At 42.9% G+C, this 15,650-nt stretch overlaps 1 protein-coding gene across 3 annotated transcripts in view; it reads right to left on the bottom strand.

Annotated features, from left to right (window-relative positions):
• Positions 1–5,374: 5,374 nt before the first annotated feature.
• Positions 5,375–15,650, bottom strand: part of TFCP2L1 (transcription factor CP2 like 1) — a 37,360-nt gene continuing 27,084 nt past the window's right edge. For all 3 annotated transcript variants that reach the window (XM_040603076.1, XM_040603077.1, XM_040603078.1), the window contains 4 exons: positions 15,156–15,256; positions 13,998–14,140; positions 11,872–11,923; positions 5,375–11,422 (listed from right to left, as the gene is read on the bottom strand). In XM_040603076.1, coding sequence (XP_040459010.1) covers positions 11,385–11,422; positions 11,872–11,923; positions 13,998–14,140; positions 15,156–15,256 — 334 coding nt within the window. In that variant the 3' untranslated portion in view covers positions 5,375–11,384. The remainder of the gene's footprint in view (positions 11,423–11,871; positions 11,924–13,997; positions 14,141–15,155; positions 15,257–15,650) is intronic.

Below are 15,650 nucleotides of genomic sequence, written 5' to 3'. Positions count from 1 at the left end.
TTCCCTCCAGCCAAGGGATTCTTCCCCTGCAGCAGGGCCTGGTGGACCTGGGCAGTTTGGGCTAGTTCCTCTCTGCAGCCACCAAGCCCTGATGAACACGCACATGTCTTTCACACAGGCTTTCAGTTCAGGCTTCTGCTCCTGCTCTTTGCACCACTGGGGCTCAGAGGCTTTGCACTTAAGTGTAATTTCAAAAGATTTCCTCACTGAGAGAGACTGAGGGACATCACCTGTGTGTGTGAGAGCCTGAAAGGTGACAGATTAACACTTCTGGGTGACATTCAGGAGAGAGGAAAAATTGTTTCATTGTTCTAAAGTGGGAGTCTCCAGGAATCAAAAGACTCATTTTCTCAATTACTTTGCTTGTGTAGCTGGCCAGTATGTGACCATAATCATCACCACAAATAGATGGAAAATTCAACTGTTCGACAAAGAATTGAAAAGTGCAAAATAAAACCAACCCCAAACTGGGCACAAAATTGCATCACTCACACGAAACAGCAGGATCCTCTTTACCACGCGGACATGCTCAGCTGTGCATATCAGGCAGGATCACGGTGGTCCCCTCTCCATCTATATTGAGCCTCCAACATTCAGCTGAGGCCACTGCACGTCTTGTCCAGCACTCGTGCCAAACAGCTCTCTGTGGCTCCTGAGCTGCATAAAGGGCATGGCACTACCGCAGAAATAACGTGGGAGGGGGAGTGCTGCTTTTCTCAGAGGTTGCTTAGTAAGCCTTTTGCCACCAGCCAGCTGAGTTTCAAAGTGAGTCAGAAGTGTGTTGCCACTTTGTCCTCATGGTGCTAAAAAGGATTCATGCTGGATTTGAAGCGAAAGCTAAGTTGCTTCCTTGCCTTAGTCACCATCAACTAGTAGTGGTGGGTTTGCTGGAATTCCTCTTGGCGGATGGGCTGGAGACCATTTCTTTAGCTGGCATCCAGCTCCCTTCCAAGCAGGGACACACAAGCCAGGAATAAAACCACCCCAGCCATGCTCCTACTGCTGCAGTGACATGGGTGTGCTTCACTCTGCTTCTCCCCACTCTCCATCACAGACAGTCTTTAAGGCTGGGTCAATCATCCACCAAGAGTGACATGGGTGTTGATATACAGCCCCCTGATTATTCTGGGACACAATGGCTACTACCATGGTGAAGCAGAATGGCTACTCTGTCATTTCACATAGGCAACACCATCCTTACACCAGCAGTTAGCTGAACCCCCTCCCCAAACAGTCCTGAAATAGTGTGTGCAGTTATTAGTTACTTGGGGGAAGATAGGAGTAAAAAAGCAGCATCCAAACAATAAATATAATTTCTGATTATAACCTTAACTACATGGCAATCAACTAAATTTTTTGATGACAAACCAGAAATAACCTATTTTAAATATGAATTGCCAGTATTCCTTAAAAAGGTGTCCGAAGATGAGACTCCACACACTCAGTTCGAGCTGTCACTTAAGGCTGGTATCAAAAAAACCCCAGTATCATCCCTAGGGAGACACAATGTCCTCCAGAAACCAGTAAGAACAGCCTAACTGGGAGCTCAGGCTCCCATTATCCGTATTCCCAAGCCAAGTGGAGAAAGCTGGTAGTGCAAAACCCTCCTCCCTGCCTTCATGACAAAATTTGAGAACTCACGGTTTTTTAAACAGCTATGGAGAAAGGTGTCCCTCTGAGCAGGGTGTCAGGAGGTCACATTTCCGAGCAATGTGTTCAGGAGGTGGACGTGCATTTAAACCAGCCACATGGCTGTGTGCGTATTTGTTTGGGAACAGGCACTCCTCTTCTGCAGATGCAGTGGCAATGCTGCAAAGCCAGGCAGAGCCAGAAGAAAGACAAAGCTTTTGAAAAAGCAAAGTAGAATGCCTCTTTTTTCCTTCCTCTCTCCCACTAATTACTTCAACAATCATAAAACTTATCCCCATGTTCTCACTTGGACTTTATTTCTTTCAGGCCATGCATGTGACAGTGAGTAACTATGGCTGCTCAAGAAACAAAAGTTCTGCCTTCACAGGCACCACCATGAAATGAGGTAAATCTGTTTTAAAAAGGAAACTGTGGGTGGTTCTGGAATAATTTTGCCTAGGACAATGTTCTTTGCCCTCAGGACAACTGTGCCAAAGCACCCAATTGTCTTAATGTATGAGGCCTCCATTTTTTTGCCTCGAGCTTTCCTTTCCTGGGCTGCTCCAGCCATGCAGCCTCAGCCATATTTTTCTTCCTGCACGTGCTCATTCCTTTACTCAACTCTTCCCTGGTTTTACTACCACAGGTTAAATTAGGTGATGTCATGGAAATCTTAATTTCCAAAGTGGTGCCAACCATCCAGGAACACTTTCTTCTGGGAGATGCTAAGCTTTGAAAATATTTTCACAAAGAAATTCCTCTTAGCTGCATTTGCTTGAGTGTATCCAACAGAGTATTTCTAGCATAGCTCCTCTCTTAAGCATAGCCTTAACTTCAGCATTTAAATTTTCACTTTTGGAAAATTATTTCTTAGTGCACTAATGCACTCAGCCAATTTTGGATCCCTGCTAATCAATCTTTTTTCCAGCTATATCATACTTGCATATGACTTAATATCAGTAAAATCAGAATGAGCCTATTCTAGGCTGCAAAATGGATAGCAGCACTGTTTGCCACAGTCAAAAATCAAAGATTTTAGGATTAGAAATATATATAACAAAAGAAAAACAAAAGTGTATATATTTTCATAATGAGCAGCACTTTTGGCATTATCTGTCAGGCACCCTTAGAGGAAAAAGGACAAATCAGGGTCACATGCCTCCACATCCACAGCAGGGAGCAAGCATGTTGGTTTACAAGTCCCAGCGTAAGGACACCAGTGATTTTATACCACCTGCTGGGACACTTTACCCAGGATGGTGGTGTACCACCTTTTACTGCTTAATCTTGTTTCATTTAAAACATTCTTTTTTTCCAGCTGTTTGTTGTCCTCACTCAAGTCTCCAAAGTGGATTTTATTTGTTGCTCTAACTTAGCAGCATAGTGTAACATTGAGTGTAGAGCCTGATTTGCATCACCACTCTCCAAGAAATAGGAGAAAGGATGTTTTTTTCTGTGATGAGACAAGACAGGAGCTACAGCTCATTGTGCTCTCCTAGGCTGACTCACAGCACCTGACACCTTGGTTCCCAACATCCAGCGCATCCCAACATCCAGCGACTGCCCTGGCTCCCTGGGCCACACATCGCTGGGGAGCAGGGAAGTCCGCGCTTGTCTGAAACTTCAGTTTGATCAGGACAACCAGCCTCTGCTGTAATATACTAAAACCAAATTTTAAATTATCGCAGTGTCAAATCTTTCCTACCCAGGTAAACCTGGAAGCATTTAGCTTCTTTGCAGAAAGGGTATGAGGGATGTTATTTCCCTGCCTGTTCCACAGTTGTGGCTAATACTTTTAACTGAAAGACTGCATTGTTTTGTAAATTGGAAAATTAAAATGTTTGCTTGCTGTTGAGGATTTAGATGAGATTAGGTCAATGCTTTGGCTAAGCAGCTTCAGTCCTACCTCTTGGGTCTCCTCACTCATAAAAAGCTCTTTTCAGCTTCTGTCCACTCTTAATTACAGCTGCCACTGACTTCTGGGTATGTTCCCTAGGAAGTCTTTTCCTTGCAAGCTTCTCCATTGGTGTGTTTCCCACAAAAATTACACTGTGCAGTATTACCTCTTTCCCTGTTTTTGAACCCTTTTTATCAGGCAAATCTAGGTAAAAACCTTCACTGGTATTCCTTTTTGTGTTTATCAATCCCTGCCAGCATGTGGGTCAGGCTTACAGGAGAAAAGGGATAATTTCGTGTGGAGCTTGGTGGGAACCAAGGCATGGCAGCCCACACCCTGGGGGGCTGGGCTCAGGGAGGGATTCACCTCCATCCTCCTGAAAGCCCCAGGGATGGCCCCTGCAGCCGGCAGGGCTCATGCAGCCACAAAACATTGTTGGTGGCCTCACACGCTCAGCACCCTCCAGCCAGCCCTGAAGAGCCCTGCCAACCTTAGACCCTTGAGTGCCTACCAGCACCCTGCCATCATGACATGACCCATCCAGCTCCCCTGCTGCTGCCTGCAAGTGGATTTGAACTTATGCTGAAGCTGCCCTGAACCCCAGAAGCCCTGTGAGACATGGTACTGCCTAACCATGAACTTCAACAGTCTCAGGCTTCAGGTAGCTGGAATTCTACCTCTGGAGAAACTTCAAGGTAACAGAAATTGGGGTGGACGGTCCCCTTTCTCTTCTCAGGGATGCCCAAGTCATCAGTAGTGAAAAATAATTAATTCTCATCTACCTTCCTCTAGGAACATCGTCTGTGCCCTTACACTTTGCATATGAACTGATATATCCAGAGGCACATGCTGCATTTTCTAGTTTTGTGATTCAAATACTTCTTCAGCAAAAGAAAGGAGCTGAAGTTGCTCTTGGGGTCAATTCAGATTGAGCAGCACCCTTACATGGTAGTACACCCACTCCCTCTTCTTTGCCTTAACATGAAGTTTGGCTGCTGGGAGATACTATTTGCAAACTGGGATTCATCTTTTCCAAATGACACTGAACATCCATCAGCCTGCTGAACATGTATGTTATTAGATCTACAGCTTAACCCTTAGAGGACAGAGTTCAAGGCCAGGCTGGATGGGGCTCTGAGCAACCTGGTCTAGTGGAAGGTGTCCCTGCCATGGCAGGGGAGATGGAACTGGATGATCTTTAAGGTCCCTTCCGACCCAAGCCATTCTATGACTATGATACTAAAGTTCTTCCAGGCAAAGCATTGCAAATGCTTCATGTCCAAACCTCACTGCCTCTTCTCCTGTGTGTGTGTCTAACAGCTGCTACACGGGAGAGAACATGGCTACCAGGAAGGACTTTTCACTCATCTCTGGTGTTACTGAGGACCAGGCTCTGAAATGCCTGCATCCTCTGAGCACTGCAAGACCAAAGCCAGCTGTCATCTAACACAGCTTGTGGTCTCACTAAAGTACATGCCCATTGTCATGGCTTCTGCAAGAATTCAGCATTTCTCCTCATGCCTTGACCTGGATTACATACGAACTGGTCACTGCATTGTGCTGTAGAGAAATGAAGCCAGTCCCAACACGAAGAAAATGCTGCAGGACATTTGGCTACAGCTGACGTGCTCTCACCAGCACTTTGCAAACTCCGCTTCCACTGCTTTTGAGAGGGTGCCCAGCACATTACAGCTGCATGCTGAGCAGAAGCCGATGCCAAGGCTCTCCTGCACCATCCCCGCCAAGCAAAGCAGAGACAAAACCCACACTTCTTACAAACAGGTTTATTTGCATTTTGACTGGAGCACAGATTCTAGATACAGATGTCTTCTGCACAACAGTACAAGAGCCAGTGCAAAATATGCTTTATTATTATTATTCATGTACAAATAAAACCAAAAACCAACAAATGAGAAGACAGTGTGGCAGTATTTAACTCACAACTGGTACGCCTCAGCCTCCAACCGACCCACCTCCATGCACCCTCGCCCATCACGCCGACTTTGTGGTCAGCATCACCTGTTGAACGGCTGCATTGTCAGTGAAGAGAGGTAACTCCCCTAGCCCTTTGAAAGATAAACACGCACCCCAAGCAAAATGGGACAACAGCAGGCTACTTAAAGTTGGACACACCAGCTGCTCACCAATGCATCCCCTCAGGGAGCGGAAGAATGGAAGAATTTTGAGGGAATGGGGGGGGGGGGGAAGGTACAAATCAGAAATGCACAAAAAATTAGGCACCAGCTTAACCCATTTGTTAAAGAGAGGCAAGGCTGTTAAATATACCTCTCCAGTCTGCCTTCTGGTATTCACCCACAGCTGTGATGATCAAAGCGAAACACTCCCCACTTTGAGTACCCTGTGCTGTCAAACAGATAACAATCTTAAGACAGTATTTCTATTAGTAGCATAAAGTTAAACCATTTCATAACTGGAGGAGAAAGAGAAGCTACAATCTCACTACAAGCATTTCTTTGAGGACAGTAAAAACCAAACCCAGAAACAGACCAAAAACAAAACAAAAAAAAAAGCCCTGTCCCAGTCATCCACCAGATGATTGTTAGAATTACAGCCAATGTTTAAGCACTACAACATTGAGCAAGGAAAGTCATCATACGGTTGTTCTGCTTAGGGAGTAGCTCTTATGAGTTTTACAAAGCCTTGGGCAATCTATTTCTCTTTAATTTTCAGAAGCTGCAATATAGAACTGCAGTGTTAGTGCAAGAATATGCTCATCTTCACCAAGGCCTGGGATTTATATTGCAGAAATTCGTCAAATTTACATCACTCCAAGTGTACCATGTCCAAATCACCTAGAGTCTCTATTACGGATTTTTACATTTCTATCTAAGGAACAGCTGGGTTTTGAAGCTTGATCAACCAGAGTCTTTTACATTGAACTGCAATTAAACAAAGCAGAGTACCAGTTAAAGCCAAAGAACACAAGTACTCGGCACATATATGTGTTGATACAGTACAGTACGTATGTGTATATATATACGCATAAATATGTATATGTTACAGTATAAGGAGAGTGCCATTCCGGACTTCTCAGCTGCAAGAATCCTTTTACCACCTCCAAGTCTTGAAACTTCGGCCCATTAAATTTCACACCAAGACAATGAGAACTCCAATATTTTCCAGATTTAGTTATTATTTCTATTTTAGCCAATTAACCAAGCAGGGCCAGCTGAAAGAACAGGAGCTTTAATTTTAATAACACCAGCCCAGTCACCTTGGGCAGACGGCACAAATTTCTATCACTGGACTATATGTCCCTGCCCTGCCCTGCATGGACATTTCTATGAGTTCTCAGACCATCACCAGAGTCAAACTAACTGACCTGTATCAATGTACTCAGTTGTCAGAGAAAATGCTGCAATTTACGAAATAATTTCAAACAGCCAGTACGGATCAGATGAGAACCCAGGTTTATAGTTTGCAGTACTGGCTGGAATCATGTTGGTTCTGCCTTTTCACCTGCAACAAGCCCACTTCTACTCTCAGTGGCTGTTGTCATACATACAACCTAAGAGGTGGACAGTTTGGGATACCATACTATTCACTATAATCCTAAACCCCAGACCTTATAAAGGCCTGCTGTACAAAGTTCACATATAGAGCAGAAACAAGTCATTTAAATCACTTTAAGCAGAAGATTTCATTTGTTACTTTTTAAAAAAGAAACAGGAGCAACAACAACAACAAAAGGCAAGAATAAATGTAAGAGGCACTTAGGATACACACGTAAATGCAGAACCCTTTTGAACATCTAGATGAGAGGGAGCTTTTCATCTCCCTTGCCTTTAGCCTATCTAGAATCTAGACACCCAGCCCCAACTATTCATTTGTGCTTCCTCCAGCATTCAGGAGGCAAAAGCTTCCTTCTGGAGGCTGTCACATCTTCAACCAGGGCATATTTGTCTCTCCAGGGATGGCAGACCCTCTGTAAGCATGGGGAGAGTGTAAGATTGCTGCCACTGACACAGCTGAGACTAGTCTCTCTCCTCACACAAGCCACTAACACAAATCCTGAAGGCTTTGCTTGGTTCCTGCATGGACAAACTCACCAACTTCCAACAGGGCAAGGGTTTGCTTTTATGTTTTCAGGAGGTAGAGGGGAAGGTTCACCCGCAGTCCAATCTCACACCAACATTGCTCTGATCACTTGCACTAGCCGCTCAGCCACCATGGTTCATGGCCAGTTTGCCCACGTACAACAACCGGCTGGTTACGCAGCATCATGCAACAAGGGCAAAGGGTGAATCGTGTTTTCCTAACACCCAGAGGTACGTTGCAGTCTACACCTTCCTCAAGAGGGGCACTGGAGGGGGAGGTGCTGATCTCTCTCTGGTCACCAGCAATAGGACACAGGGGAATGGCATGAAGCTGCATCACAGCAAGTTCAAATTGGACATTAGGAGAAGGTTCTTCACCAAGAGGGTTGTCGGTTCTGGAACATGCTCCCCAGGGAAGTGGTCATCGCACCAAGCTTGTCAGAGTTCAAGAAGCATCTGGACAATACTCTTAGTCACATGGCTAGGTTTCAGGTAGTCCTGTGAGGAGCAGGGAGTTGGATTCAATGAACTTTATGGGTCCCTTCCAACTCAAGATATTCTATGATTCCAAGTTGCAGTAACTCAGCATGCTCCTGGACACACAACTAGCTGTACTGCATCTTCAAGGGCATGTATGTTACCTGACCACAATCCTCCAAGTTTCTGCTGGCACTATAGGTTCAACAAGGACTAGAACTACTCTGTTGAGCAAGCGCAAGCCTTACTCATTAAAGCTCTGCAGCTTTACAAAGAGGCTAACACTGATTAAACATAGAGCCCACCCAGCAGGACAGTACTTCTAATCTAGGGGATCGTTTACTCTGGCATGCCTTCTTACAGCACAGAAAGAAGAACAGATGTATTGTCAAATTCACCCTTGTATCAGTATGAAACTACTTTATTTTTAAAAATCTAAATATAAGGCGGCCCTAAAAGAGCATTATTTTTGTTCGAAATTAATCAAGCAAGTGCTACCAAAACACTGTGGTGACTTGTGTATATTTAAAAAACAAATCTTGCCTGTACAGAATTAATCAAGAACAAGTTATATTTTTTTAAATAAGCAAACCATTCTCAGTCCCTAGCTCTGGGAGCAAAGCTACCTCTCCCTTCACACTGCTGTTTCAGTATTGCTGCATCCCCTGAATTACAAGGCTATCACACGTGGAAGTGTAGTACAGTATATATACTGTACAGTACATGCCACACTCCTGGCAGCTCCAAGATCTTTTTTAAACCCTTCTCATCAGGTCAGATTCACCTCTCCCAGCTGCATGCCAACAGACACGCCACATATTGGGCCAGTGCTAAAAAACAGGATGCAAAAGCACAGCCAATTCACTTTCCACAGCATAAACCAAACAGCTCCTGGTACGTAGGGGCACATCGGTCCCACCTACTCACAAGAACAGCTGGAATTTATTCCTGGTTTTGGAAGGCAGCTGTAACTGTGTGGCCACAAGCTGGATGCCTCAGCCCCAGCTGTTCCCCCCCACCTCCACATGCACAGCAGCGCAGAGCAGGCTGCAAAGCCAGGGAGGTGACACAGGCACCAAAGCAAGGGAGAGCTTGACTTGGCATCACCTTCCTCTCAAAAAGACAGAATTTCCTACCCTCCACAAAGGCATTTCTTCCCCCAAAGCTCCCCTAGCCTCTCTGTCTGTCCTCCTCTCTCTGTCAGGAGACCACTTACAACCTCCTCACCTACACAATCTGGTCCTCAACCAAGAAGCCTAAAGCTCCTTCACTTCAGGGGGAGGAATCTGCGTGTCCCAAAGCCTGGGAGTCCTTTTTGGAGAAACACTGCAATTCATGGAGCATCCAGGACAGCCAGTTGAGCAAGATCGTGCCTAAGTAGGCACTGTTATTTAATTAACCAAGTTGGCTGAAGGTTTTCCCATTGTAACACAATTTTTCTATTCTAGTATTATTTTTGGTGTAAAAAAAAAATAAAAATTGGTGGGGATGGCTGGGATTTTTTTGTGCAAAACTCAATGTTTTTAATGAAAAAAATAAAGGTTGCTTTTTCTCAATATTCTGCTGTTTATTTCTGTTGGGAAAACTTGAAACACGTTGGGTTTGTCAGAAAAATATCAGTCCATGTCTGTCCGAATTCCTCCAGTGTCAGCTGGGAGCTGTAACTCACGGGCTCCATGTCCCCCTCTTTCCCAGAAGACTGGGTTCCTGGGCACCCCTCCAGCCTTCATGACGCACTCCCTCTTTGACTAACCCACAGTAAGAGCATCATGGGATCTGTAACCCAGCCAAAGAGCTCAGCCCTAAGGGAGACACAGCGCACATGGCACTTGAATGGTAATTTCTGAGGTCTGCAACAGTAGCTCAAAGTGATGCTGCTTTAAGGGCCAAATGGATTTAATTAAATGTTTCCATTTCAAAAGGCTAAAACATTTTATTCAGTGTTTTCCAACTGACAATTTCTCATTTTTTTGAAAAATTTCCATTCCAGGAAAATTTTTGGTATTTCAGCCTTCCATCTCAATTCAGGATTAAATTAAATGTTCAAGTATCAGAATTTGATGCTATATGGACGTTCAGTTTGGGAAACAGCCTTATTAATTAGCTGCCAAAAGTGAAATTACTCCATCCATGCAAGAAGGGTGTGATCCAGTTTGCCTTTGACATGAGTGGAAGTCACTTTTTCAGCTTAGTGGAGCCTGGATGGCATCCCAAAAAACCAAGGGAGGGTGGAGCTGACCATAGTTGCAGATATTGGAAACAGGAATCAAGAATAAAATAGCAAGAATATAAGAAGCAGCAACTAAGATGATCTGTTACCTAGACTCAATCAAAGCTCAGTTTTACTTTAGTAACAGGAGGGAAAAAAATCATTACGATTATAAAATCTAATTCCCAGTTACAGTCAAGATAGCAGTTAATTAACACTTTGTAAAGCAGAATAAATCCACAGCATGAATTTTCATGAGCACTATAACTTTCAGTGTTCAAAACGTTCCCTCGGAAAAGCTTCATATACTCCATTCAGGGAGACTGCTCTAAAGCTAGAGATGTAATATGGTACTGAGCTGCTTGCCTCAGGTTGCCTGCCCTCCCTGGAACCCCGCACACTTGTTCTGTTGGATGACTATTACAGAAGCTCTGTCAGGAGGGACCAAGGTCTCTGGACTCTGAGCACATCTACAGGTGGAGAACAGCTAAAAGTGGGCTTCCAGAGTTGACACTCTGGGTGAGGACTGGGCACCAAATCCAGCCTCTGCATTGCCCAGTTTGGCTTTGGATGTAGCGCCAAGCCTGCCACCTCAGAGGGTAGAAGAGAAGCCCCAGGGAGCCTATGTCCATCAGCAACAGTGCGTGTGTTGAAAGCAAGAGAGCACTCAGAACAGTAAATAAATCAATTCATCCAACCACGAGGGGTGTAGAGAATTGGGTTTTGTTTATCTTTCATTTCCCTTTAGCACAAGGCAGATGTTTCTACGTAATAAGCAGAAACCTTGACAATTTTTAAGACTGAAGAGGAAGGGAGGGAGGAAGAAACACGTACAAGCTTTGAGGATGTTCTCAGCTCCACCTTAAAAAAAAAACAAAAACAAAACAACAAACAAAGCAAAAAAAACAAAACAAAACAAAACCCACCACAAACAAAACCACACACCACCAAAAATGTGTATCTGTAAAAGCAAGTTTTGTCCTTAAGCTGTTTGGTAATTCTTAGTTCATAGGAGCATTTTATCCTGAAGGTTCTTCATGTTTCCAGTCTAGGTTGTAGCAATCTCAGTGAGGCACTAAATTATAGGCTGTTAAAGTCTTTCTGTGTAGCACGGTCATTTTAAAATGATGTGGTAGCCATCATTGCTTTCAGCTGTAATAAAGAAATGCAAAGCATTTTTTCATTGCTTTTAGAAAACAGCACAAGACACAGAATTCCAAATTTTCTTCTTAGGTAGTTTGCACTCTTGTTCCACAACCCACTCAAGAAAATTGATGTTGAACATCTAGGTCAAAGCATTTACATAAGAAAATACAACATACAAACTATCATCTTCTATCATTTTACCCAAAGGTTTTCTGCTCATTTATGTCAGCGGTATCAATGGATTTATCAAAGTTTTGTAACAGCGTAACTGAGAGGAAAGCATAGATCAATCAGTATCACAGTGGAAGCTGATGCAACGCCTTGACTTAAGCTATTTAAAAGATAAGATTACTTATCTTTTCAGAGGAACAGGACGGGGTTTGTGATAATGTTTAGTGCAACTGAAAAGAGAAATTATCTTTAGAGCCACATGTAATAGTAGCAGCAATACATACCTTTTAACGTGCTGATAACAAAACAAGATTCATCTTGGAAGTTTTGCACCATCTGAAGGGCAGAAGGAAAAAAGACAACACAAAATATTTTACCAATTAAACACGAGTTTCTTTTAGTGCTGGTATAGACTTTACAGGAGAGGTATCAAACAAGATTTGGTGTCTAGTCCTACACAGTCCTGAGTAATCCTGCCCATAAGATTATTAAAGTGCATGACTGATTAATTAAGGTCCTTGCAGCTGCTAATGTGCTTAAGAGAAGCTCCTGCTAAAGTGCTTACCTGGAACTGATCTAGCTTGTTCAGCACTTTACCATCCTCTTTGCAGCTCTTGATCCTGCAAGTTCTTACATTGCTCCAATTAGTCTATTAAAGACCATGCTCCTAATTGCCTTCAGTGAAGCTATACTAGTTTAGACTGGATGAAGACAGTCCCTCTCCTAAAATCTAATGATGGTAACGCACATCCAGCTGAATGACGAAGCTCAGCTGAATGAACATTAGCATCTGAAATATTATCTGGAGGTGGTCAGCCCTGAGAAACAGACCCCTTGCTGAATGAAGGACTATTGTTACTGAAAAGCCATAGCAGCAGCGTCCACCTGGTTATTTTGACCAGACATTAGTATACATGCTTGCAGGAATCATTTACCTGTTTGTATTTTGTTGAGGCACAGGAATCTTAATGAAACTGCCATGAGAGGCAAGGCAGATCATGGGAAGCAAGATCAGTATCTAAAGCTATTCGAGTTATTCATGAGAAACAACTAGATTTTCAAAACACAAGCAGCTTCTAGTGAGGCCCCTAACTAAAGGGGTGAGTTAAGAGATTCAGCTGATTTATCCAATCTGAAATGCTCATTTAAGCTTCACCCCATATCAACGCTTCCTCCCAATTTAGAGTAGCTGTGCAGGACAGAGAAAGTGAATTACCTTCAGAAGGTGTCTCATACAGTTGAAGCAGATGCTGGACACCTAACTTCAGAGGTAAGGTGACCAGAATCTCCCTGATCAATTCAGAAAGTCAGGCTTTAAGCAAAAGCCTTCTCCAAGCTATAGAGTATCATTCAAGTAGAGCACTTTCCAGCTGTAAATTCTTACACCAAATATCCTTTTCAACTTAGACTAATCTCCCTATTCTCTTTTGGGTTTAACATCCACTCCCTGCTCCTGCAAATCAAACTTCACTGGCTAGTCTGTGTGTCTGTGCCTAATGATGCATGAAGTACATTCACAGAGTGCCTCACTCTTGCCACTATAGTACTAGAACAAGAAAAAAATTATTAAAAGAGCAATAACATTGTTAATAATTGACTTAAATCCTTATACCCAAGCTGGTTCAGGCAATTCCCCTACCAAGAGTTGCCTCCAAGCACTTTACATCCATAAAGCATCAAGGTTTCAGATTTAATCAGGCTGAAATAGCAAGGAAACTTTAGGAATAAGCATTACAGCCTTCAATTTAGGCTCCAGTTGAGACCTATGCTCTGCTTCATTTGTTTTAACAATGTTTCTTATAAATGAAGCTCCTTAAGTGATTCCGGTGCATGAATGAGTAAGTAATTGGGTGGGGGCAGGGGGAGAAGAAGAAGAAGGGTAACTCACTATTAACCTGCCAAGTTAATGCAAAGAACTAAATTAAGCCATCATATAATGGGATACAAACAGCTAGAGGTCCATTAAATTATAGTGTGCACTTACGCAGCACTAACTCTGACCCAGTGGCTGTAATCACTGGCCAAGATGTAAGACTAATTGCCCTACAGATTTTCAAACTTTCCCTCTTTAAGAAATTTTCCTATTTTAAAGGTTCTCACATTAGAACCTCACTTCAAAATTTGTTTAATTAGCCAACATGAAAAGGAAGTGAGTTTTGTTGTGTTTGGGTTTGTTTAAAAAACAAACAAACAAAACCCTCTTTTACAGAGCGAAGATCTCAAAACCACACCAAAAATCAATGGTATGCATGAATGATTTGCTTTAAGTATTTGCTTTAACTTGTTGGGGTTAGTAACCTTGTAAAGCTTCCTTGCCTTGACAAGTCATTCCAAAACATAAAAGGTCATTCTAACTTTGAGAAGTCAAACAACTCTTACAGCTCTGACAGCGTTTGCATTAACCCCTTACCTCATTGCTCACTAATACATGGATCCCGGTGGGTCCCTGCCGATAGATTCGATTTATCTGCTGTGGAGAAATGCTGTACAAGTTTGCAATCTTCTCAATTAATTCCAGCGTGGTCAATTCTTCCAAGAAGATTGCATGATATACTGCAACAAGTTGAAAGTAATTACAGAATTAGAGTAACTACGAAATAGCAACTACAGATAACACCAAGATGCTCAGTATCAACAACCAAATGGGTTTAAGATGAAGGTTCAAATCCTGACAGTAGATAAACAAGTATAGTACCTTCAAAGCAGCCCCCAAATGTCCAGCTTGATAATTTGTAGAAAAATACCCAATATTTGGGTATTTGGATGGAGCACGCAAATAAAGCCCACAACACTTTTGCCCAGAGGAAAACACGGGGACTAATGGCAACACGTGTCATGGGGCACAAAAAAAAAATCCTTTGAAAGATGTTAATACTTTTGGATAATCTACTTTTATTGATTTTGACATTTTAAATCAGATGCAATTAAACAGTAAAACATATAATACTATGTTACACAAAAGTACTATTTTATTAGATGCTATCCCACTGATCCCATGGGCACAAACTAAAGACTACAACGTATCAAATAACTGTAGATGACAGCATTATTTTTTAAATCCAATCCAAATGGTAGAAACAACCAGGTAGAAAAGCTGTGCCTGGTTAATACTGTGTTCAAGAACCAAGGGCGATTTCTATTCTCCTTCAATCGTACCTCACATCATGAGAGATAGTTAAGAACAGCGAGTCCCCAAAGGCTTTAAACTTCCAAGAATTAGAACCTCACTTTAAGACATATAGACCTTCCCTTTCCCAGAATATTTTCAAACAAGCCATAATTTAAAGTAGATTACAGAAAGAAGGTAGTTCTTAATGCCATGGTCCCTATTAAGAACTGATCAGAGATTTTGCTGTGGCATTCTGTGGACAGCTTATAGCTTGGGTCTGTTCCCCAGGCAGAAGGTATCAGTTGGAATCTGTAGCCCTGAAACTAACCCAAGTGGCAGAAGTGGGATAAACAGGACCCCATCAAACACTCTGGGTGCCAAGCTGTCCTACTCAGGAGCTCAGGCAGAAAGCATTCTCACCAGCTAAGTGTTTAACAAAATCCATACATAAAAACTTACCACAAAGACTGCCATCTATAGTTTCTCGTTTTTGGTGGAGATGGGACCTGTTTTGCTCTGGTTCTTGACAGACATAAATTGTCATCTTGGGCCTTACATTTCTACAGATTATTAAAAAACAGTAATGAGTTATTTAGCAGATCTAAAATTGTTCCAGTCTGCTACCAAACCATGAGAGATGGAACCATGCAGGCTGTGCATAAATAGCCAGCTATTGGTGACTAGATGTCTTAGGAGGTCTAGTAAGAGCTCCCTGGGAGGTGACAGTACAGTGCAGAGCACCTTAGTCACTTCAGGATCAGACGAGAATAAACAGTTTACAGCACTTGCCAGGCAGCTCATCATTCCTGCCTTTACTGAATTGAATCCTGCCTAGCTGTAGAATTTATGATGTTATTGCAATAAAAATAGGTTTAAGAGCCATTTGAGGCTCCAGGGGTTGGTTGGTTGCTTTTGCTACCGGTGATGCAGATGCAGCACAGAGTATCGCAGGCT

The sequence above is a fragment of the Falco naumanni genome, chromosome 8 (genome assembly GCF_017639655.2).
Source record: "Falco naumanni isolate bFalNau1 chromosome 8, bFalNau1.pat, whole genome shotgun sequence".
Taxonomy (NCBI): Eukaryota; Metazoa; Chordata; class Aves; order Falconiformes; family Falconidae; genus Falco; species Falco naumanni.
The sequence above is the reverse complement of the archived record's forward strand: the minus strand, read 5'-3'. Positions and strand labels throughout refer to the sequence as shown.